General features: G+C 42.6%; 3 protein-coding genes across 7 annotated transcripts in view; 1 reads left to right on the top strand and 2 right to left on the bottom strand.

Annotated features, from left to right (window-relative positions):
• Positions 1-2,767, top strand: part of LOC115112960 (K(lysine) acetyltransferase 6B) — a 41,413-nt gene extending 38,646 nt beyond the window's left edge. The window contains 1 exon segment of the mRNA XM_029640068.2: positions 2-2,767. Within this exon segment, the coding sequence (XP_029495928.2) occupies positions 2-458 (457 nt within the window). The 3' untranslated portion in view covers positions 459-2,767.
• Positions 2,356-4,446, bottom strand: dusp29 (dual specificity phosphatase 29). The gene is made up of 4 exons (XM_029640071.2): positions 4,289-4,446; positions 3,878-4,107; positions 3,220-3,443; positions 2,356-3,019 (listed from the first exon to the last, which is right to left on the bottom strand). Exons 2-4 carry the CDS (start codon positions 4,063-4,065, stop codon positions 2,763-2,765), a joined length of 669 nt encoding a protein of 222 aa, XP_029495931.1. The 5' UTR covers positions 4,066-4,107; positions 4,289-4,446; the 3' UTR covers positions 2,356-2,762.
• Positions 4,447-6,184: 1,738 nt separating this feature from the next.
• LOC115112958 (dual specificity phosphatase 29-like) lies at positions 6,185-23,695 on the bottom strand. 5 transcript variants are annotated; one of them, XM_029640060.2, is made up of 5 exons: positions 23,571-23,693; positions 21,813-21,885; positions 18,530-18,758; positions 8,931-9,151; positions 6,185-7,754 (listed from the first exon to the last, which is right to left on the bottom strand). In XM_029640060.2, exons 3-5 carry the CDS (start codon positions 18,694-18,696, stop codon positions 7,552-7,554), a joined length of 591 nt encoding a protein of 196 aa, XP_029495920.1. In that variant the 5' UTR covers positions 18,697-18,758; positions 21,813-21,885; positions 23,571-23,693; the 3' UTR covers positions 6,185-7,551. The 5 variants fall into 5 exon arrangements, 4 of the variants coding, with proteins under 4 accessions (XP_029495920.1, XP_029495922.1, XP_029495919.1 ...); XM_029640062.2 differs by having other exon boundaries at positions 18,530-18,755; XM_029640059.2 differs by having other exon boundaries at positions 21,823-21,885.
• Positions 23,696-24,850: the final 1,155 nt, after the last annotated feature.

The following is a 24,850-nucleotide window of genomic DNA, read 5'->3' as shown; positions in this document are numbered from 1 at the left end:
CCCAGACAGTCACCATGCAGGCCCCCTCATCCCGGACGCTGGCAGCCATGCCAAGGGGCATGAACATGGGCACGGTCAACATCATGCCGGCCCCTGGCAATCCCTACAACCATGCTGTTAGTGTCAACTCCATGAACATGCCCTCTGCCTCCATCAACCACGCCATGAACAGCTACCACGTCACAACCCAGGGGCCAACCATGATGGCGGCCAACGGTGGTTACCACAGCAACCAGATGTCGGGCCACCAGATGACGGCGGCCTACATGAACCAGTCGCCCGGGGCCCAGTACGCCTCTATGCAGATGGGCATGATGGGAACACAGCCATACCCCCAGCAACCCATGCAGGCTCCGCCGCACAGCAACATGTACTCTTCAGCTGGTCAGCACGGATACATGACCAACACCGGACCCATGTCCAAGCAGACACTCAAAGGGCCTTTCATCAGACGGTAACCCATGGTTACTAACCTAACGGTTAACGAAACCGTAGCTAATGACAAACAAACTGAATCAATCTGACTGGATGTTTAAATCACACAAATGTGCATTATTATTACTATGAGTCCTAGATGCACAAATTTGGCCTTTTTTTGTTTGTTGATAATGTTTGTTTCTTTGTTTTAATTTTGTTTATAGTTACTTAAAAACCAGCACTTGGAAAGAATGCAAAAAGTTTCATCAACAAGCAAACTTTTTACAACAAGCTACTATCTATGTCAAAGTATTTTTGTTCCTAACAGATTTGTGTTCTTTTAGGTTCTAAGCCTTACCGTCATGAAGATAAAAATGTATTTAATTAGTATTAGTCTCCCTGGTCACTCCTTAGGGTAGAGGGGGAAAGAGACTTCATCACCGGGAGTGAGTGTAGTTATGTAGCAGCCTCAAACTAAGCCATCTAATGTGCCTGCTACAAACAGACTTAAACAAGTGGATATTCCTAGAACCTGTTCAGTGTACCTGTCTAACAGTGCTGACGATTAGTTTGTACTATACTCATGCCTTTGTATATTTAAATTATTGTACTTATTTTGTAAAGCATGCTTCGGTCTCCAGTCTCCGTTAGTAACAGTGCATTGAGTAGTACTGTACAAGTGTTGTGCTTAATAGCAAGCCATTCTAAATATATTTTGGCCTTTATTAGGTTCCCCCTCTCACAGGGCGGGGGAGAAAGATGAAACTATATTTTGTTAATTCTAATAATGTAAAAAAAAAGTGTAAACTTTAGTCCTGTTCTTCTGTATGTTTGAGAGGTTTCATTGCTATGTATGTATAATTCTGAAGTCTTTTGTAACAGATGTCCTTCCTTGAGGCAGCTTTCTGTTTTATAACACAGAAGACTGATTTCTGTCAAGATAACTAAGCATATCTCAGTGTTTGTACCCTGACTCTGATTCTAAAACATTTCAAAGAGGTGTACAAATGTCGAGAAATGTGGCGGAATTTAAAAAAAAAAACTAAATGATTGATGATTATTATTAATAATAAAGAAATATACATTTAGTCCAAAGTCGATATTTTACATAAAGCCTTTAAAAAGTAACATTTTCATTCCATCTGTAGATTTTTTTTCTATCTTTATAAAATGTTGGATTTATATTTTATAAAGTGGATAAGACTAGGGGATGTAACTAGACCAAACTAAGCTAACGGATTGCATGTAAAAAGCAACTTGTGTTTTTGTCTATATTGCTCTTTTGTAGCCTTTCTACCTGTACAGAATGGCTGGTAGGGTGAGAGCCATGTCTCCCATGTGCACAAACAAGCAGTCTTTTATTGAAGCCTTTCTCCTTTGTCAGTCATTTAAAAATGGTGTACATTTTAGCATAAAATAAGTTAGGATTGACCATGCACACAATTTTACTCCATTGATTTAACTCCATTGACAACTGATTTAACTTCAGATTTATTGGGAGATTTGAAGTTCAAAATGTTCAACGACAGACTAGGCAAGGCAATGTCTTATTTATAAAACTTGAGCATTTATTTTAAAGAGGAAATCTGCAGTTGATTGCATACATTTTTTCACTGTGTGATGTATAGCCATGGATTATTGAATAATATAACTTAAATGCCTCATGACCTTAGTTGTACCCAATTACAACCCAAAATATAAGCATGTTTTACTCCAAATGTTTGTAAACGAAAGTCAATGTTAACACCGCTTCAAAACATGGTTAAAACTCATTCTGATTTCATGGATGGTCTGGCAGTATACGTGTATGGATACAAGATCTTCATCTGACCCTGCTTCTCACAGGAAAATAATCCTGCAGCAACAGGAAATGTGAATTATGTGGATTTTAATTAATGGACATTTTTCTAGAGGTTGATACATTTTTTGGTTAGGGAAAATCAAGTCTGAAATGTTAGTGGAAATTACTGACTTTAGATACCTTTACAATTTGCATTTCCTGCTACGCAGGAAAATTATTTATGACAAAGTGATCCAATTTAGAAAGCAGCTCTGTAGCTCTTCTCTAAATTTGAGTGTTCAAATTTCTCGAGCCCCTTCCCTTAGCAGTTTACCAAAACAAGTGGCAGAAGTGTTGCTTTGTTATTGCTTTATTGTTTGAACTGTGGATATCCACTTTAACTCTTTTAAATTTGAAGTACATTTGGAGTACAGTATTTTTGAAGTACTAGGAAACCTACTTGTTTGACCATTTTTTTTCACTGTACACATTTCTTGTGGAACCAAATGATCTAAATTAAATACATTTCCCTTTTCTCAGGGTGCATCGATCACATTTGATCCTTCTATTCATCCTCCTCTCTTTCCTTGTTCTTTTCTTCTCCTTTTCCCTTGACAGTCGTCACTTCGTCCCTCTGTTCTAAGAGGTAAGTGTCCAGCTGCCTGAGCTGTTTCAGGAAGCCCCAGTTGGGGATGATACGCCTGCGTCGCTTCACGTGGTCCACGGCGTCCACCACGGTCATGTTCTTACAGATCATCAGGTAGGCCAGGAACAGGGTGGCTGACCGACTTCTCCCCATCACACAGTGCACCAGCAGCTTATCTAATGGAAATGCATAGAAAAACATGACTGGAAGGAGGTGTTGGTTATTAGAATGGAATGGTACCCACTGTATAATTACTTTAATGAATAAGCATTAATAACCTTAACATTTCAAAGCATTTGTGTCCATGCATTATAAAGCATTTATAATTGCTTATTCATTTAAGTTCTATCAAAATGTCATTCAAACTAGGACTAACTTTCGGGTATGTTCAGTGTTTGGTCGATGAACTGGGCTGCAGAAAAGAAGTACTGGCTAAGGTCAAAGGTTGGAGTATCCTCCGCCACGACCCCATAGTAGACCACGTCCATGTCGCTGTAGTACTCCGCTCCCGTGTCCACATTATTCCACGTCCCCTCTGCTGCATTCAGGATGTGGGTCATGCCCAATTTCTTCAGGTTGTATTTGTCTTTGGCACTCTCTCTGTCAATGTAAGGATTTACTAACCTGAGTGCCAATCAGTTTGTGCTATCATGCCAACTGTTTACAATGATCAAATGGAATTGGCAAGAGCACAAATAGATTGGGCTCCTGGCTAAGGATGCAGGGACCTGTACTGCAGGTAGGAGACAAAGGGTGTACTCAAACAGTTAATACATCAGGCAGTAGGAAACGTATAATTATGTATGTACTCAACAGATGTAACACTTACGGTAAATAATAGCCTGGCTGGCCATAGACAATATACTGTATGTAGGTCCTATATCTATGGTTTCTGGTCTCTTGCCAACTCCTTAGGGAAATGTCAAGCCAAACATTTGACATGAAAATGAGTGACAATGAGTTGGCATTATAGAACAAACAGACTACTTTATGTTTAATTTGATCTCTTACAGAACACCGACTGCCTAACTTACTCATCTCCAATCCAGACGTTGGGCCAGACCTGGTTGATGTGAGTGTACTCCATGCAGTCACGGTTAAGGATCTTCTCCAGCTCATAGCCCCCAGGTGTAACGTATTCTACCACAGGTTCAGGTGGCTTTGTCTTAGGAACAAACTTTTTCTTCACAGTCGCACACCTCTTGGAGCTGTGAGACGCCATGTTTATCACAATAGCTTCTTGCTTTCACACAGGATCCATTCCCTTAAAAATGTAAAATAACGTTTTGATTTGGAGCTATTTCCTTCCAACGTGCCACAAAGACAATGTCGTAAGACGGGTATCTATAGCACATTTTTGTTAATGTGCATTTTAGGCATTATTTAAATACCTAACATGCACTGGCAACAGTTAGAATTAGAATTCTGGTCAAAGAACAACATACCAAGAGATTTAATTGAAGTCCTTTACTGTACTCTCTCTAAAAGTCAGCAAGTGTAGCCTTTTGTGTGTTTCCTGTTGTCAACAGTTGGAGGAAACAAATAGAACCCAATGCTCGAAGTTTAATTCTGGGAGCCTGACGAGAGTCGTCGGTCGGGGGCACAGATTGTATAACTGGACAGGAATCAAAATGAGAGGATATTTTTAGTGCTCTGACGTGCAAGCAAGGCCCCCTGACCTTAGCCTTAGTGGCTGACTAACTTGCATGTAGGTGGAAAACCTCCTCAGTCATAGATTGCGTCCAGAATGGCATCCTATTGTGCTATATTTTTGAATGAAAGTCCCCAATGCAGGCTCTAGTCAAAAGTAGTGCACTATATAGCGAATAGGGTACCATTTCAGATGCAAACATCTACTCCTAAACCCGAGCTGGCAACTTAAAAGTTATCCTAACTTTGCCTTCGCCAAACGATATATCCCATATTCACTCGAGTGAACAGGGTATGCCAAGCGCCTGTTCAAGCATGAGAATGATTCCTTGGAATTCTGTCAGTTAACATAACATATCGGAGTCTTAAAGAGAGGGCCATGGGATTTTGTGCGTCATTCTATATGAAAGAGTAGGCCTATACTTTAAAGTCATATAGTCAAATAAATATGTAACTTTGATGGGTATTTCTAGGAAGAAGAATCTTTGAAATATGTCTAGTAATAAGATGGGGAAAGGATGGTAAAATAGTACGTGTCTTGAGTTCCCCGTTGTATGATGATATGTGTCGTGCATGTTAGTTTGGCTGATCTTTTAAAGGCTCCTCAATGTGAGCCACAGAACAGAAGTCCAAAAGTAATGATGATTGCAGTGTGGAAAGGAGTTGAATGAAGCCTTTTTACATGTCAAATTTCAGTTTTACACCATCAAGCCCCTGTCTTCTTCCCTTCACATCTTAATGCTCTGGCATCATTTGTTCTGACAGTGAAATCATTAGACCTGTGATGTTTATTTTATCATGACAGCGAGCGTCTCTCCTATACAGTGCGATGCTCTGGAGTGCAAGCATCTCTTAAGATGGCTCCATCTCTTTTCATCTTGTTTCATTTCTTTTATGAACCACAGTTGGCACATTTCTGGTATAGTAAATTAACCCTCTTACTTTAAGACGTCACATCTTACCAGCTTCAGTGGTAGATTTAAGCAGTTTAGGAAAACATTTTGGAGGAAGGAAGTGACTGAATAAGTGTAACGTTTATTTATTTATAAAGGTATACAGGCACATCAATATAACCTACATGTTGTTCAGTCTATTAGCTTCCATCGGTCTGTATATTTATCATATCAAGCAAAAATAGAACCACGAGAATATAGCATGCTAGTGTTGTTGTATTAGATAGATGCTGTGATGTCCTACAACAATAGTCTTTCACAATTCTACCGTGAGTCATTATTCATTTCCCCGTTCTCTCCAGAGTCAAGGATGTATCCAGATGGTACAGTTGGCTCAGGCATCCAGTGATGGGGAGAAGCTGAGAATCTCTTGGGCCAGGCAGGGTGGGTGCTTCTGGGCTAGGTTTCTCTCTTGTGACAAAAACCGTGTTGGAGGCCAGGGCAACAGCAGGTGGTGGAGAGAACAGAACTGCACCATCGTACCCCTCCAGATGTGATTCTGCTAATTGAAGCTAATTAGGGAACCTGTTCTTCAGACTGTCGTCGTTAGCATTTGGTGCTCATTGCAATCTCTCATTTCTAATGTTGGTTTGTCGTAGAAAGAAGAACATTGGTTCTAATGAATGTGTTTTATTAACTTTTATAATTTATTTCTGTGGTTTTGTTCATTGTCTCTGTAGGTACACTTGTTCATTTCGGTTTGTACTCATTATTGTGAAGCAACAAGTATCACACAAGTCTTTGTATTTGTATTTATTGTTGCTGCCAAGGCAGCAGCTACTTTTCCTGGGCTCCGTCAGAATTAAGGTAGTTATACAATTTTAAAAACATTACAATACAGTCATTACAGAATTCTCAACATATTAAGTGTGTGCTTTCAGGCCCATAGTCCACTACCACATATCTACAACGCAAAATCCATGTTTAAGTGTATGTATAGTGAGTGAGTATTTTATCATGTGTCTGTGCCTATGTGTGTTACTTCACAGTCCCCGCTGTTCCAAGGTGTATTTTTTTGACCATGACAGTTTAAAATCCAGGGTTACTCCAAGCAGTTTAGTTACCTCAACTTTCTCAATTTACACATTATTCATGACGAGATGTAGTTGAGGTTTTGGGTTTAGTGAATGATTTGTCCTAAATACAATGCTTTTAGTTTTGGAAATATTTAGTACTAACTTGCTACCCATTTTGAAACTAACTGCAGCTCTTTAAGTGTTGTAGTCATTTCAGTTGCATTTCAGTAGCTGACGTGTGTGTGTATAGTGTTGAGTCATCCGCATACATAGACTTACTTACTCAAAGCCAGTGGCTTGTTGTTAGTAAAGATTGAAAAAAGCAAGGAGCCTAAACAGTTACCCTGGGGAATTCCTGCTTCTGCCTGGATTATGTTTGAGAGGCTTTTATTAAAGTACTCCCTCTGTGTTCTGTTAGACAAGTAACTCTTTATCCACAATATAGCAGAGGGTGTAAAGCAATAACCCACAGGTGTTTCCAGCAGCAGACTATGATCAATAATGTCAAAAGCTGCACTGAAGTCTAACAAGACAACCCCCACAATAATTTTATAAATTTCTCTCAGCCAATCATCAGTCATTTGTGTAAGTTCCATGCTTGTTGAGTGTTCTTTCCTATATGTGTGCTGGAAGTCTGTTGTGAATTTGTTTATTGTGAAAGGGCATTGTATCTGGTCAAACACCATTTTTTTACAGAGGTTTACTCAGGGTTGTTAACAGACTGATTGGTCGGCTATTTGAGCCAGTAAAGGGGGCATTCCTATTCTTGGGTAGCGGAATGACTTTAGCTTCCCTCCAGGCCTGAGGACAAACACTTTCTAATAGACTTAAATTGAAGATGTGGCATTATCGTACACTATTATCCTCAGTAATTTTCCATCCAGGTTGTCAGACCCCGGTGGCTTGTAATTGTTGTTAGACAACAATTTTTTATGAGAAAAGTTGAATGTGTTGATCACATTAGCAATGGATTTATTTCTGACATCTTTACACAAAATAATAAAACCATCTACAGTATGAGTATAGTGACTGCACAGTTGTCCCCTATACTATTAGACTATCGATCTATGTCTCATCAAAAACGTGTTTTCATTGTCGTCTAGCCTGGTAGTGGAGTTGTTTGTCCAGGTCTCGGAGCTGCTCCAGGAATCCAGCGTTGGGACAGATGTTTCTGTTTGCAGCCACAGCCTTGATGGCATCCACCAGGGTCAGGTTCTTATCGATCATCAGATAGGCCAGGACCAGAGAGGACGAGCGACTCAGACCCATCGCGCAGTGGACCAACACACTACCTGCCGGGGAGGGAAGAAAGGCTGAACACTTAGCTCTCATTCAGTTGAAGGAGGACACCGGTACATGGGTAATTTCATCATATGTAAAACATATTTACATACAGTAAGTACAGCAGTACTGTATCTATTTTGTTTACCAAAGTGATGTCTTGGCTCACCCAAATCCCTGGCAACATTTACTGTATCATATTTAGTAGAAGAACATCTCATAGATTACTTGTTGTTTATTTCATATTGTGTATTTTTTTGTCAAACAGCATTACAGACCTGTAGGCTTAATATCAAAATGGAGTAATTTCTAAATAGCCTACCTCTCCAAAAGTTTTCTTTCAACAATGTTGCAACAAATGTTTCTACACACGGTAATCCATGGTTTCTTATCATGCTTTGGGGCTTAGGGCCCATGGGAGCGGGTAATTGAACTGTCTTCCAGGCTGTGTGTTTCTGCTAGGGATTACTGTAGGCCCTGCTACACACTAGAGGGCTAGTCCGATCAGCCAGTCAGTCAGCATGTCGAGGAGGGGAGGCATTACCTGCGTTCCAAATAGCAAATTATTCCCGACATAGTACACTACTTCTGACCAGGGCCCATAGGGAATAGGCTATAGGGTGCCATTTGGAACGCACATCTTAAAACTTTCATGTCAGATACCGGATGCACTCTGCATAACGAGGACAGGAAGTAGCAGCTCTGCTAAAGCACAAGGCCACAAACATAATTTTGTAATTTCCATGTCCAATGAAAGTGTTGCTTACAAATTACCAGAAAAATCTATTTAAAGTCAATATTCTTGTCCAAGATCCCCGGCTTATGAGGAGATTACTGTGGGGTACGATATTAGCTTGATATTATGTTTTAGCAGCTTTGTGATTTGCATTTTAACTGCTAATGGAATGGAAGGTAGGATTGTTGCATGTTGTTGGAACTGACAGACTAATGATGTTTGAATATAATTCATTCACAAACAATGTAATCTCAAAGGTAATTTTAGAGAAAATGATACAGAACAAAAAACATGCACAGAATATAAAGTCAGAGATGATGCCCTCTTTATGGTAAACAAATATCATTAGATTGGCTGGCTGTAAAGCACTTGGTCAACTGATAATGTAAAAAGGGCTTTGTAATATACATTTGATTGGTTGATTTGATTGACTGGTTGGCTGATTGCTTACTGGTGGGTGAGCTCAGGGCGGTCTTGATAAATTTGGCCGCAGAGTAGAAGAATGTACTGAGGTCAAATGAGGGCATGTCGAATGCCTCCACTCCATGGTAGGATATTTTTGTGTCCCTGTAGTAGCTGGCACCTGTGTTCACATTAAACTTCCCATCCGCTGCGTTCAAGACGTGGGTGATGTGATGAGTCCGGAGTGTCCTCTTGTCTTTGGCTGCATACCTAACAACACAAGACCATGTAAGTGGTATTGGTAATACCCAGCCATCGCGTGTCTGTCTTGAGACATCTTAAGACATCGTTGTTCTAAAGATGTCTGGTTGATTATCAAATCAAAATGTATTTGTCATGTGCGCCGAATACAACAGGTCACCTCCCTGGTCACCTTACAGTGAAATGCTTACTTACAGGCTCTAACCAATAGTGCAAAAAAGGTGTTAGGTGAACAATAGGTAAGTAAAGAAAAGAAACAACAGTAAAAAGACAGGCTATAAAAGTAGCGAGGCTACATACAGACACCGGTTAGTCAGGCTGATTGAGGTAGTATGTACATGTAGATATGGTTAAAGTGACTGCATATATGATGAACAGAGAGTAGCAGTAGCGTAAAAGAGGTGTTGGCATGTGGTGACACAATGCAGATAGCCCGGTTAGCCAATGTGCGGGAGCACTGGTTGGTCGGCCCAATTGAGGTAGTATGTACATTAATGTATAGTTAAAGGGACTATGCATTTATGATAAACAGAATAGCAGGAGCGTAAAAAGAATGGTTGGGGGTGGCACACAATGCTAATAGTCAGGGTAGCCATTTGATTACATGTTCAGGCGTCTTATGGCTTGAGGGTAAAAACTGTTGAGAAGCCTTTTTGTCCTAGACTTGGCACTCTGGTACCACTTGCCATGCGGTAGTAGAGAGAACAGTCTGTGGCTGGGGTCTTTGAAAAATTTTAAGGGCCTTCCTCTGACACCGCCTGGTGTAGAGGTCCTGGATGGCAGGCAGCTTAGCCCCAGTGATGTACTGGGCTGTACGCACTACCCTCTGTAGTGCCTTGCGGTCGGAGTCCGAGCAATTGCCGTACCAGGTTGTGACGCAACCAGTCAGGATGCACTTGATGTTGCAGCTGTAGAACATTTTGAGGACCTCAGGACCCATGCCAAATCTTTTTAGTTTCCCGAGGGAGAGTGGGCTTTGTCGTGCCCTCTTCACGACTGTCTTGGTGTGTTTGGACCATTCTAGTTTGTTGGTGATGTGGACACCAAGGAACTTGAAGCTCTCAACCTGCTCCACTACAGCTCCGCCGATGATATGGGGCGTGCTAGGTCCTCCTTTTCCTGTAGTCCACAATCATCTCCTTAGTCTTGGTTACGTTGAGGGATAGGTTGTTATTCTGGCAACACCCAGCCAGGTCTCTGACCACCTCCCTATAGGCTGTCTCGTCATTGTCGGTGATCAGGCCTACCACTGTTGTCGTCTGCAAACTTAATGATGATGTTGGAGTCATGCCTGGCCATGCAGTCATGGTTGACCAGGGAGTACAGGAGGGGACTGAGCACGCACCCCTGTGGAGCTCCAGTGTTGAGGATCAGCGTGGCAGATGTGTTGCTACCTACTGGGGGTGGCCTGTCAGGAAGTCCAGGATCCAGTTGCAGAGGGAGGTGTTTAGTCCCAGGTGTTGAACGCTGAGTTGTAGTCAATGAATAGCATTCTCACATAGGTGTTCCTTTTGTCCTGGTGGGAAAGGGCAGTGTGGCGTGCAATAAAGATTACATCATTTGTGGATCTGTTTGGGCGGAATGCAAATTGGAGTGGGTCTAGGGTTTCTGGGATAATGGTGTTGATGTGAGCCATTACAAACCTTTCAAAGCACTTCATGGCTACGGACGTGAGTGCTACAGGTCTGTAGTCATTTAGGTAGGTTGCCTTCGTCTTCTTGGGCACAGGGACTATGGTGGTCTGCTTGAAGCATGTTGGTATTACAGACTCAATCAGGAACATGTTGAAAATGTCAGTGAAGACACCTGCCAGTTAGTCAGCACATGCCCGGAGCACACGTCCTGGTAATCCGTCTGGGCCCGCAGCCTTGTGAATGTTGACCTGTTTAAAGGGCTTACTCACGTCGTCCGGACCAGCTGATGCTCTCATGCACTGTGTTGCTTTCCTCGAAGGGAGCATAGAAGTGAATTAGCTTATCATGTCACTGGGCAGCTCTCGGCTGTGCTTCCCTTTGTAGTCTAATAGTTTGCAAGCCCTGCCACATAAGATGAGTGTCGGAGCCGGTGTAGTATGATTCAATCTTAGCCCTGTACTGACGCTTTTGCCTGTTTTGATGGTTTGTCGCAGGGCGTAGCAGGATTTCTTGTAAGCTTCCGGGTTAGAGTCCCGCACCTTGAAAGCGGCAACTCTACCCTTTAGGTCAGTGCGAATGTTGCCTGTAATCCATGGCTTCTGGTTGAGGTATGTACGCACAGTCACTGTGGGGATGACGTCCTTGATGCACTTATTGATAAAGTCAATGACTTATGTGGTGTACTCCTCAATGCCATCGGAAGAATCCCAGAACATGTTCTAGTCTGTGATAGCAAAACAGTCCTGTAGTTTAGCATATGCTCCATCTGACCACTTTTTTATAGACCGAGTCACTAGTGCTTCCTGCTTTAATTTTTGCTTGTAAGCAGGAGTCAGGAGGATAGAGTTGTGGTTGGATTTACCAAATGGAGGGCGAGGGCGAGCTTTGTACGCGTTTCTGTGTGTGGAGTAAAGGTGATCTAGAATTTTTTGCCCTCTGGTTGCACATTTAACATGTTGATAGAAATTAGGTAGAACTGATTTTAAGTTTACCTGCGTTAAAGTCTCCGGCCCCTAGGAGCGCCGCCTCTGGGTGAGTGGTTTCCTGTTAGCTTATTTCCTTATACAGCTGACTGAGTGTGGTCTTAGTGCCAGCATCTGTTTGTGGTGGTAAATAAACAGCCACAAAAACTATAGCTGAAAACTCTCTAGGCAAGTAGTGTGGCCTGCAAATAATCACAATGTACTCTACTTGAGGCGAGAAAAATCTAGAGACTTCCTTAGATTTCGTGCACCAGCTGTTGTTTCCAAATATGCACAGACCACTCCCCCCCCCCTCGTCTTACCAGAGTGATCGTACCTCGTCTAATTTATTGTCCAATGATTGCACATTGGCGAGTAGTATTGACGGTAACGGCAGCTTTCACAGACGCCTTCTCCTGGTCCTGACCAGGCATCCGGCTCTTTGTTCTCTGTACCTGCGTCGCTTCCTCTTGCAAATAGCGGGGATGTCGGCCCTGTAGGGTGTTTGGAGAATGTCTTGTGCGCCGTCCTTAGTCTTATCCGAGGTGAGTGATCGCTGTCCTGATATCCAGAAGCTCTTTTTTGCTGTATGATACTGTTGTAGAAAGATTATGTACAAAATAAGTTACAAATAACGCAAAAAAAAACACATAATAGCACAATTGGTTGGGCGCACGTAAAACTGCTGCCATTTCTTCCGGTGCCATTTTAGTGGTGATACATAGTGTTCATTTAGCCTGTGTATGCTTGACATAAAGAGTCATAAGTAAAGTCTTACCAGGGTATTTTAATCTCTGGTTGTAACCATGTCACCTCGAATCACATCACATCTTAGCAGACACTTTAACCAGTTTCTTGCAGGAATTGAATCGACGACCTTGTGACATATGTCACTACTGCACTGTAAGACTTCTGTCATTTCAACAGTAAAATACTGTAGAATGTACAGTAAAATACCTTAATTGTGTTTTACATAATTGAATATGGTTGGATGTTGTGGCGGGGAAAGAGTCTTTGGCTCTAACATATTTTAAACCGTGCCTTGTAAAAGGCTAGATTTGTTGCACCCGTGATTGTGCATGCTGTACCCCCACATAATACAGTAACATACTGTATTTTAGGAATTCTACAAACCTTGTCCTGAAAATCTCCAGTAACTTACTGGCCAATTGCTGTGAGTAATATACTGTAATTCAAAATGGCAAAAAGTCTCAAACCTCTAATGGTTGACTGGCTACCATGTCCTTTTAATCTGTTATGTCATGTAGTCACTGTCAGTTTAGAAGCCTTTGTTGAGGCATAAAGTACAAGTGATATAAAACACCAAATATCAGATGGTATGCTATAATATATAATTACATATTCACTATTAGCAATTTCTGATTTGGATTTCAATACAATTCAACAATAGAGTACTGTGTTGCTGTTTCGCTGTATATGTAATGCAGCATATTGTAAATCGTGGAAAATATATTGTGGGAGGGGAAAGAATCGTTGGCTTATTAACATATTTTAAGGCTTGCCTTGTCAGCGGCTATATTTGTTGCATCCGTTAGTGAAAGATCTGTGCCAATTTATGATATGTGTAGTAGTTCCCTAACAATTAAATGTATATAGGGGACAGAACCGAATGGTACCGGGTCTTAAAATGTTAATATTTTGAATATTTAACCATGTCCATTTTAGGCCTCTAGAAGTGCAAGTCATATAAAACACCTAGTATTCAAATGCCTGGTATCCAACCTGCTTGCTCAAATCCCTTGTAATTAAAGTAAAATCAAATCAAACTTTATTTGTCACATGTGCCGAATACAAAAGGTGTGGACCTTACTGTGAAATGCTTACTTACAAGCCCATAACATAATCGTCCGAGGGGGTTTCAACAGGCTTTTCCGCTGCGACATCGCCAAAGATCCATCTGCTGGCCAAGGCCCGCGAGCTTTCTGAATCGCTGTATCTCCAGCTCACCGCATGAAGAGGAATAAACAGACTCACCCCATCGCGACGTCCCCCAAAGGTTAACTCTCTAGCCCTCGCTATCTCCCTGCTTGCTAATTCGGCCTGCTAACGGCTAGCTTGTCAAGCTCCGGTCCGCTAACTGCTACCTTGTCTAGCTCGGGCCTACGAACTGTTAGCCTGTTAGCACAGGCCTGCTAACCGTCTGAACCACCGCGTCCCAATCACTCTCTGACCCCATTTACTTTCTATCTCTTTTTGATTTTTAATTTGTTTATACCTTCCGGAAACCTGCCTCACCCAATGTGATACGGAATCGCTATTACTTTTACTCTTATTTTTATTTTTATGACACACTCAAGAACCTCCAGACGCTAACCAGCTAACTAGCTACAAGCTAGTTAGTCATTGTTAGTTTTTAAAAACCTGGATAACACTCGCCAGCCCAGCCTCCCTGCCCATCCACCGCTGCCCCCTGGACACTGATCTCTTGGCTACATAGCTGACGCACGCTGGACTGTCCATTAATCACGGTACTCCTTTCTGCTTGTTTGTCTTACCTGTCGGCCCCGTTGCCTAGTCAACGCCATTTTACCTGCTGTTTGTTGTGCTAGCGGATTAGCCTCGCCTACTGTTTTTAGCTAGCTTTCCAAATTCAACACCTGTGATTACTGTATGCCTCGCTGTATGTCTCTCTCAGATGTCAATATGCCTTGTATACTGTTGTTCAGGTTAGTTATCATTGTTTTAGTTCACAATGGAGCCCCTAGACCCACTCTGCATACCCCTGTTACCTCCTTTGTCCCACCTCCCACACATGCGGTGACCTCACCCATTACAACCAGCATGTCCAGAGATACAACCTCTCTCATCATCACCCAGTGCCTGGGCCTACCTCCGCTGTACCCGCACCCCACCATACCCCTGTCTGCGCATTATGCCCTGAATATATTCTACCATGCCCAGAAACCTGCTCCTCTTATCCTCTGCCCCCAACGCTCTAGGCGACCAGTTTTGATAGCCTTTAGCCGCACCCTCATACTACTCCTTCTCTGTTCCGCGGGTGATGTGGAGGTAAACCCAGGCCCTGCATGTCCCCAGGTACCCTCATTTGTTGACTTCTGTGATCGAAAAAGCCTTGGTTTTATGCATGTCAACATCAGAAGCCTCCTCCCCAAGTTTGTTTTACTCACTGCTTTAGCACACTCTGCTAACCCTGATGTCCTTGCCGTGTCTGAATCCTGGCTCAGGAAGGCCACCAAAAATTCAGAGATTTCCATACCAAACTATAACATCTTCCGTCAAGATAGAACTGCCAAAGGGGGCGGAGTTGCAGTCTACTGCAGAGATAGCCTGCAAAGTAATGTCATACTTTCCAGGTCCATACCCAAACAGTTCGAACTACTAATTTTGAAAATTACCCTCTCCAGAAATAAGTCTCTCACTGTTGCCGCATGCTACCGACCACCCTCAGCTCCCAGCTGTGCCCTGGACACCATTTGTGAATTGATCGCCCCCCATCTAGCTTCAGAGTTTGTTCTGTTAGGTGACCTAAACTGGGATATGCTTAACACCCCGGCAGTCCTACAATGTAAGCTAGATGCCCTCAATCTCACTCAAATCATCAAGGAACCCACCAGGTACAACCCTAACTCTGTAAACAAGGGCACCCTCATAGACGTCATCCTGACCAACTGGCCCTCCAAATACACCTCCGCTGTCTTCAACCAGGATCTCAGCGATCACTGCCTCATTGCCTGTATCCGCCACGGAGCCGCAGTCAAACGACCACCCCTCATCACTGTCAAACGCTCCCTAAAACACTTCTGTGAGCAGGCCTTTCTAATCGACCTGGCCCGGGTATCCTGGAAGGACATTGACCTCATCCCGTCAGTTGAGGATGCCTGGTCATTCTTTAAAAGTAACTTCCTCACCATTTTAGATAAGCATGCTCCGTTCAAAAAATGCAGAACCAAGAACAGATACAGCCCTTGGTTCACTCCAGACCTGACTGCCCTCGACCAGCACAAAAACATCCTGTGGCGGACTGCAATAGCATCGAATAGCCCCCGTGATATGCAACTGTTCAGGGAAGTCAGGAACCAATACACGCAGTCAGTCAGGAAAGCTAAGGCCAGCTTCTTCAGGCAGAAGTTTGCATCCTGTAGCTCCAACTCCAAAAAGTTCTGGGACACTGTGAAGTCCATGGAGAACAAGAGCACCTCCTCCCAGCTGCCCACTGCACTGAGGCTAGGTAACACAGTCTCCACCGATAAATCCACGATTATCGAAAGCTTCAATAAGCACTTCTCAACGGCTGGCCATGCCTTCCGCCTGGCTACTCCAACCTCGGCCAACAGCTCCACCCCCCCCACAGCTCCTCGCCCAAGCCTCTCCAGGTTCTCCTTTACCCAAATCCAGATAGCAGATGTTCTGAAAGAGCTGCAAAACCTAGACCCGTACAAATCAGCTGGGCTTGACAATCTGGACCCTCTATTTCTGAAACTATCCGCCGCCATTGTCGCAACCCCTATTACCAGCCTGTTCAACCTCTCTTTCATATCGTCTGAGATCCCCAAGGATTGGAAAGCTGCCGCAGTCATCCCCCTCTTCAAAGGGGGAGACACCCTGGACCCAAACTGCTATAGACCTATATCCATCCTGCGCTGCCTATCTAAGGTCTTCGAAAGCCAAGTCAACAAACAGGTCACTGACCATCTCGAATCCCACCGTACCTTCTCCGCTGTGCAATCTGGTTTCCGAGCCGGTCACGGGTGCACCTCAGCCACGCTCAAGGTACTAAACGATATCATAACCGCCATCGATAAAAGACAGTACTGTGCAGCCGTCTTCATCGACCTCGCCAAGGCTTTCGACTCTGTCAATCACCATATTCTTATCGGCAGACTCAATAGCCTCGGTTTCTCGGATGACTGCCTTGCCTGGTTCACCAATTACTTTGCAGACAGAGTTCAGTGTGTCAAATCGGAGGGCATGCTGTCCGGTCCTCTGGCAGTCTCTATGGGGGTGCCACAGGGTTCAATTCTCGGGCCGACTCTTTTCTCTGTATATATCAATGATGTTGCTCTTGCTGCGGGCGATTCCTTGATCCACCTCTACGCAGACGACACCATTCTATATACTTTCGGCCCGTCATTGGACACTGTGCTATCTAACCTCCAAACGAGCTTCAATGCCATACAGCACTCCTTCCGTGGCCTCCAACTGCTCTTAAACGCGAGTAAAACCAAATGCATGCTTTTCAACCGATCGCTGCCTGCACCCGCATGCCCGACTAGCATCACCACCCTGGATGGTTCCGACCTTGAATATGTGGACATCTATAAGTACCTAGGTGTCTGGCTAGACTGCAAACTCTCCTTCCAGACTCACATCAAACATCTCCAATCGAAAATCAAATCAAGAGTCGGCTTTCTATTCCGCAACAAAGCCCCCTTCACTCACACCGCCAAGCTTACCCTAGTAAAACTGACTATACTACCGATCCTCGACTTTGGCGATGTCATCTACAAAATGGCTTCCAACACTCTACTCAGCAAACTGGATGCAGTTTATCACAGTGCCATCCGTTTTGTCACTAAAGCACCTTATACCACCCACCACTGCGACTTGTATGCTCTAGTCGGCTGGCCCTCGCTACATATTCGTCGCCAGACCCACTGGCTCCAGGTCATCTACAAGTCCATGCTAGGTAAAGCTCCGCCAGTTCACTGGTCACGATGGCAACACCCATCCGTAGCACACGCTCCAGCCCTGCATGTCCTGCATGTCCCCTGGAACGCCTTTCGTTCCAGTACTCTGCTGCCTGTGACTGGAACGAACTGCAAAAATCGCTGAAGTTGGAGACTTTTATCTCCCTCACCAACTTCAAACATCAGCTATCTGAGCAGCTAACCGATCGCTGCAGCTGTACATAGTCTATTGGTAAATAGCCCACCCATTTTCACCTACCTCATTCCCATACTGTTTTTATACTGTTTTATTTTTATTTATTTTTTTAAACTTTTTTTAAATTTACTTTTCTGCTCTTTTGCACACCAATATCTCTACCTGTACATGACCATCTGATCATTTATCACTCCAGTGTTAATCTGCAAAATTGTATTATTTGCCTACCTCCTCATGCCTTTTGCACACATTGTATATAGACTGCCCATTTTTTTTTTCTACTGTGTTATTGACTTGTTAATTGTTTACTCCATGTGTAACTCTGTGTTGTCTGTTCACACTGCTATGCTTTATCTTGGCCAGGTCGCAGTTGCAAATGAGAACTTGTTCTCAACTAGCCTACCTGGTTAAATAAAGGTGAAAGAAATAAAAATAAAATAAAATAACCAACCGTGCAATTCAAGAAAGAGTAAAGAAAATGTTTACCAAATAAACAAAAGTAACACTGTAAAATAACAATAATGAGGCTATATAGAAGGGGTACCGGTACCGAGTCAATGTGCGGGGGTACAGGTTAGTCGAGGTAATTTGTACATGAATGGTTGAAGTGACTATGCATAGATAATAAACAGCGAGTAGCAGCAGTGTACAATTAATCATTAGAAAACTCTTTCTATTCCATAAAAAATCTGCCGTTTCCAGCTACAATGGTCATTTACAACATTAACAATGTCTACACTGTATTTCTGATCAATTTGATGTTATTTTAATGGACAAAAAATGTTTCTTTCAAAAACAAGGACATTTCTAAGTGACCCCCAAACTTTTGAACGGTAGTGTATACTTACAAAAAAATGTATCAACTCAAGCATCTGCTACGTGGCACTTACAGTGTAGCCTATTATTTTGAGGATGAGTTGTCTTACATGTCTCCTATGTAGATCCTGGGCTGGACCTCATCCATATGGTCACTGGTCCCTGGTTTGGTCCACATCAGCCTCTGGAGCTCTGAGGCTGGGGGAGTCTCGTACCTGCTCTCTGCCCCCTCCGAACCCCCCAAACAACTGCTGATGCTGTCCATGCCCGGGAGCATGTCTGGGTGGTGATGGTGGTGGTCTGAAACTCCTGTTGCTGGTAGAACTCCCACTCAGTCTGCTTTTGGAGTCACACATTTAAATTTGTATCAGTGATTCCAATACGATACAATACAATAACACAACTACATTAATACAATGCCAAGAAGTGTCCTTGTTCGTTTCTTAAATCTTTGTTGTAATGAATTATTTTACTGTCATGATTTTATCAGCATATTTTAAATAACACTGTCATAATGATAACAACACATCTGCCACACTGCTCCTCAAAACGGGACCCCTAAGGGGTGTGTGCTTAGTCCCCTCCTGTACTTCCTGTTCACCCACGACTGCGTGGCCAAGTACGACTCAACACCATCAAGTTTGCTGACGACACAACGGTGGTAGGCCTGATTACCAACAACGATGAGACCTGGCAGTGTGTGGCCAGGCCAACAACCTCTCCCTCCACGTGAGCAAGACAAAGAAGATGATCGTGGACTACAGGAAAAGGAAGGCTGAACACGCCCCTATTCTCATGGATGGGGCTGAAAGGGAGCAGTTCGAGACACCAAGAATGTTATGAAGAGGGCACGACAACCCCTTTTCCCCCTCAGGAGACTGAAATGATTTGGCATGGGTCCCCAGATCGTCAAAAAGTTATACAAATACACCATAGAGAACATCCTGACCGGTTGCCTCACCGCCTGGTATGGCAACTGCTCGGAATCCAACCGTAAGGCGCTACAGAGGGTAGTGCGTACAGCCCAGTACATCACTGGGGCCAAGCTTCCTGCCATCCAGGAACTTCTATACTAGGTGGTGTATTAGGAAGTCCCCAAAAATGGTCAGACTGTTCTTTCTGCTACCTCATGGCAAGCTGTACCGGAGCGCTAAGTCTAGGTCCAAAAGAAACATCACACCTGCGGGACAGGTACTGGATGGCAACAACAACTGCCCGAGTTACACCAGGAATGCACAATCACTCCATCAGTCCTCAGATTGTCCAGAATAGGCTGAGAGAGGCTGGACAGCCGGCTTGTAGGTGTGTTGTAAGGAAGGTCCTCACCAGACATCCGCGGCAACAACATCGACTATGGGCACAAACCTACCGTCGCTGGACCAGACAGGATTGGCAAAAAGTGCTCTTCGCTGATGAGTCGCGGTTTTGTCTCACCAGGGGTGATGGTCGGAAACACGTTTACCGTTGAAGGAATGAGCGTTACACTGAGGCCTGTACTCTGGAGTGGGATCAATTTGGAGGTGGAGGGTTCGTCATGGTCTGGGGCGGTATGTCGCAGCATCATCGGACTGAGCTTGTTGTCATTGCAGGCAATCTCAACGCTGTGTGTTACAGGGAAGACATCCTCCCCCCCGTGGTACCCTTCCTGCCGGCTCATCTTGACATGACCCTCCAGCATGACAATGCCACCAGCCATATTGCTCGTTCTGTGCGTGATTTCCTGCAAGACAGGAATGTCAGTGTTCTGCCATGGCCAGCGAAGAGCCCGGATCTCAATCCCATTGAGCACGTCTGGGACGTGTTGGATCGGAGGGTGAGGGTTAGTGCCATTTCCCCCCAGAAATGTTCGGGAACTTGCAGGTGCCTTGGTGGAAGTGTGGGGTGACACCTCACAGCAAGAACAGGCAAATCTGGTGTAGCCCATGAGGAGGAGATGCACTGCAGTACTTAATGCAGCTGGTGGCCACACCAGATACTGACTGTTACTTTTTATTTTGACCCCCCCTTTGTTCAGGGACACATTATTAAATTTCTGTTAGTCACATGTCTGTGGAACTTGTTCAGTTTATGTCTCCGTTTTTGAATCTTATGTTCATACAAATATTTACACATGTTAAGTTTGCTGAAAAAAAACGCAATTGACAGTGAGAGGATGTTTCTTTTTTTGATAAGTTTATATATCAACAACCTTCCTTATGCCTTATCTGAATCTCAAAGTACTATATTTGCAGATGATACTGCAATTTATACAGCAAGACAATCTGTTCAACAGGTACAGCCAGCTCTACAAGTAGATCTGGGAAATATCAGGGAGTGGGTTTGCTGGAACAAACTTGTTTTGAATGCTAAGAGAACCAAAGTTATGTTGGTCTGTTCCATAAGGAAAAGGCCAACAACACGATATGTGATTAAGCATGGGGGAGTACAAATTGAGGAAGTGGCAGAAACTAAACTACTAGGGGTGCAGCTAGACAACTGTTCATCGTGGTTGTCTAAAAAAAAGAACTAATCTATGTAATAAAATAATAAACACCTCATCAGAAGGACAGCTAAATACTTACCAGGAAAGATTCTTAAGCAAAGAACCCAAGCATTAATTGGGAGTCAGGTGAACTACTGTTCTGTGGTCTGGGGAAATTCATCAGTAAGTGAGATTAGGAGGCTGCAGATTGCACAGGACAAAGCAACAAGGATTGTTTTAAGGTGCTCTTGGGTGGTCATCAATCAACAAGATAATTGAAGAAAATGTCATTTTATTTCACAATGTACACCATTTTAAAACGGCTAAACTTCAATTACAACATTATTCAGTTGATATCAGATTTTCAGTAAATACCAGGATAATATTGTCCATCTGTCTTATCCCGGCAGGAAAGAGAAATAGTTTAAATAACATTTAGATTCAGAGCAATAATTACATTGAATAATTTGTCTGAGCAAACCAGAAATATAATATAAATTCAAACAATACTTTAAAACCACTTAAATATAATAAATTGGAAGGTTGTGCATGACTATGGTAGAAGACTCAATCGTATTTATCTGGTCAATATGTCAGTGTATTATGTATGTTATTTGTTACAATCACATTTCCACATAAAATAGTGTATTATAAATTGTATTGTAATGTTTAAGGACTCTTGGGAGAGTAGTCCTAATGAGGACTTAAAGAGATCCTAATAAAATAAAAAATCCCCCCCCCCCCCCCCCCCAAGTCAGGGGCGCAAAGCTGATTTCCCGTATGTCCATGTTGAGCTGTAGCTCTGCTTCTATAGCCTCAGGCTAACCTGTTCTTCCTGCTCCTCTCTGCTTCACTTTTGTGTAATTAAAGATGCTGTGTGTGTGGGAAAGTGCCCATGTTTAACACGAGGGTAAATCAAAATGTGTTTTTACCTCTACTTACCTCTAGTCTCCCTCCTCTTGCAGGGTTCATGAATTACAGTTCCTCTTGCTTCGGGGGTTTGCTCTAGATATTTTTTAAAAATATAACAGAGGATTTAGGAATTAACCATGCAATGACGTACAGTACATACGTTTTTTCTGATTATGTGTTATATTTAAGCAATAAGGCCCGAGGAGGTCTGGTGTATGGCCAATATACCATGGCTAAGGGTTGTATCCAGGGACTGTCATGCCTTAGCCGTGGTATATTTAAGCAATAAGGCCCGAGGAGGTGTGGTATATGGCCAATATACCATGGCTAAGGGCTGTAATCAAACAAAATGAAATCTGCATTAACATTCCACTCTTTTAAATTAATCTCAGCTTAAGGAACTGTATTGTGGCCTTCCACTGTGGTATAAAAAATAAGGTAACACGTGTGTAAAATACATTTGTCATCCATCACCATATGGAAAGGCAAAGAACTCACAAATGAAAAGAGACAAATGGTTGTTGACTATCATAAATCTGGCAATGGGTACATAAAAATTGAGAAAACCCCTCAGAAATATACCACTAACCACTTTTAGGGCAATAACCACTTGAACAGTGGTAAGCGTTCCTGGTAGAGGGTGCATTTGTATCTTGTCCCCACTCAGTGAGGAAGATGATTTGGGAGGCAAAGAAATGTCCAAGGTCCACAGTTGGAGAATTACAAAACTTGGTTGCATTTTGGGGTCACCAAGTCTCTTAATCTACAATCTACAACGTCACCTCCATGCCAATAGGCGATTTGGAAGGGTTGCCATAAAAAAAAAAACATTTATTGAGAGTAACCAACACATGTAAATGCCTGGAGTTTGTTAAACGGCATTGGCAGTTGTACTGGAACGGGGTGGTATGGTCAGATGAGCCAAAAATAGAGGTCTTTGGTCATGCACACCAGCGGTAGGTTTGGCGTCGAAAGAAGGATGCCTATGCAGACAATAACCTCATACCTACTGTACAATATGGTGGTGGATCTTTGATGTTATGGGGCTGTTTTGCTTCCACTGGTCCTGGGGCCCTTGTTAAGATGAACGGCATCATTAACCTTACCCAGTACAAGGACATTTTAGCCAAAACCTGCGTGCCTCTGCCTGGAGGTGGACACTTGATCAGAAGTGGATCTTCCAGCAAGACATTGACCCCAAGCACACCGAAATCCACAAAGAAATAGTTAACCACATAATCGACATTTTGCAATGGCTGTCTCAGTCATTGGACTTGAACCCCATTGAAAACCTGTGGCTGGTATTGAAGAGGGCGGTCCATAAGCACAGACCATGGGATATAAAGTATCTGAAAATATTCTGCACAGAGAAATGGTCTAAGATCCCTCCCAATGTGTTGTCCAATATCATAAAACATTATAGAAAAAGGCTGTGTCATTATCCTAGCAAGAGGAGGGTGCACAACATATTGAAAACAGGGGTGCCAATAATTTTTTGACATACATTTTTGAGAGAAAAAAAATGATTATTTGATCAACAAAATCTCTCTCTGCGCAATTGTATTAGTATAAAAGAATATAAGGTAAAAAAAAAAAAAGTGGAGTATGCAAAGTAGCTCAGCATTTGTATGATGAATTTAGTATTTTTTCCTCATTATCAAAGGTGCCAATACTTTTGGACGTGACTGTATATCCAAATTGATGTTGTGAAGAGATTACTGAAAAACAGACCGCTCATAAAATGTATATTAGACAGATGAAATAATAGACACACTTGCCTTGTAGTGTTGCTTGTCAGGAAATCTTATTAAAAAGGAGCTCTTGTACATGTAGGCTAGCGGCACAACTGTCTGTAGGTACTAGTAGTGTCATCTACCATGCAACTTTTTCTTTCTATTTAAATATCTGAATGATCTCAGCTCAAAATAATTCTGGCATCATCTTCTGCATACCCCAAAAGTTATCTGAGCTAGGCTACCACTAGGTATGGACAGCGTTAGAGGACACACTGTTTGGTTTTGTCGGCAGCAAGAAAATAACTTTATGAAGTACTGCTCTTGCTTTCTATGTTTCTGTTTATGGAAAATGACATTCCTTTACATTGTGTGCAGAAGGTATGAGATTACCTCATTAATTTTGACACAATGCAGAAAATGTGTTACCCATGGCAAATAATTTGAAACCTGAAAAAAGTATTCTTTCAGAACATCCATAGAACGTCTTATTATGTCAGTCAATAATAAAATGAATCTAAAACATAATATTGCAGCATATTTTATTCAACATACAGTTATGTAGATGTATGTTTGTTTTAAGGTCGTTTATCCATAATAAAGAATATTAACATTTATTTTCACTTGATGTAAATATCAACTTTCTCTTTTAAGCTTCTTCATTTCATACTGATAAAAATGTAAATTCCTTGGGGAAAAAACTATTATAAAAAATCTGAAATGATTCACTCTCCTGCATTTTTGAACATTTGGTCCATTTTCATTTTTACTTTTCTTTTTTTCCAGATGTATTTGTCACATGCTTCTTAAACAACAGGTGTAGACTAATAGTGAAATGCTTACTGACAGGCCTTCCCAACAATGCAGAGAGAGAAAAAACAAGAAATAGTAGAAAAATAATAACACAAGGAATAAATACACAATGAGTAACAATAACTTGGCTATATACATGGGGTACCAGTTCCCGAGTCGATGTGCAGGGGTAAGAGGTAAGCAGGGGTAAGAGGTAATTGACATCGATACTGTATGTACTAATAGGAAGGGATAAAGTGACTCGTATAGATAAAACAATAGCAGCAGCGTATTTTATGAGTTAAAAAGAGTTAGTGCAAAAAGGGTCAATGCAGATATTCCGGGTAGCTATTGGATAACTTTTAAACTTTTTTTAAAAGTATTTAGCAGTCTTATAGCTTGGGGGTAGAAGCTGTTCAGGGTCCTGTTTGTTCGGGACTTGCATCGGTACCGCTTGCCATGCGGTAGCAAAGAGAACGGTCTATGACAATTTGTAGAGTCTTCCACTGACACCGCCTGGTATAGAGGTCCTG

Source organism: Oncorhynchus nerka, linkage group LG28, assembly GCF_034236695.1.
Source record: "Oncorhynchus nerka isolate Pitt River linkage group LG28, Oner_Uvic_2.0, whole genome shotgun sequence".
Taxonomy (NCBI): Eukaryota; Metazoa; Chordata; class Actinopteri; order Salmoniformes; family Salmonidae; genus Oncorhynchus; species Oncorhynchus nerka.
The sequence above is the reverse complement of the archived record's forward strand: the minus strand, read 5'-3'. Positions and strand labels throughout refer to the sequence as shown.

Coding starts and splice junctions, on each gene's coding strand:
- LOC115112958 (XM_029640060.2), bottom strand. CDS start 18,696: ATGCTCCCGGGCATGGACAGCATCAGCAGTTGTTTGGGGGGTTCGGAG. Junction 9,152..18,529: donor AGGATCTACATAGGAGACAT/GTAAGACAACTC, acceptor TTGTGTTGTTAG/GTATGCAGCCAAAGACAAGA. Junction 7,755..8,930: donor CGCCCTGAGCTCACCCACCA/GTAAGCAATCAG, acceptor CCTCCCCGGCAG/GTAGTGTGTTGGTCCACTGC.
- dusp29 (XM_029640071.2), bottom strand. CDS start 4,065: ATGGCGTCTCACAGCTCCAAGAGGTGTGCGACTGTGAAGAAAAAGTTT. Junction 3,444..3,877: donor AACGTCTGGATTGGAGATGA/GTAAGTTAGGCA, acceptor TTACATTGACAG/AGAGAGTGCCAAAGACAAAT. Junction 3,020..3,219: donor AACACTGAACATACCCGAAA/GTTAGTCCTAGT, acceptor CATTTCCATTAG/ATAAGCTGCTGGTGCACTGT.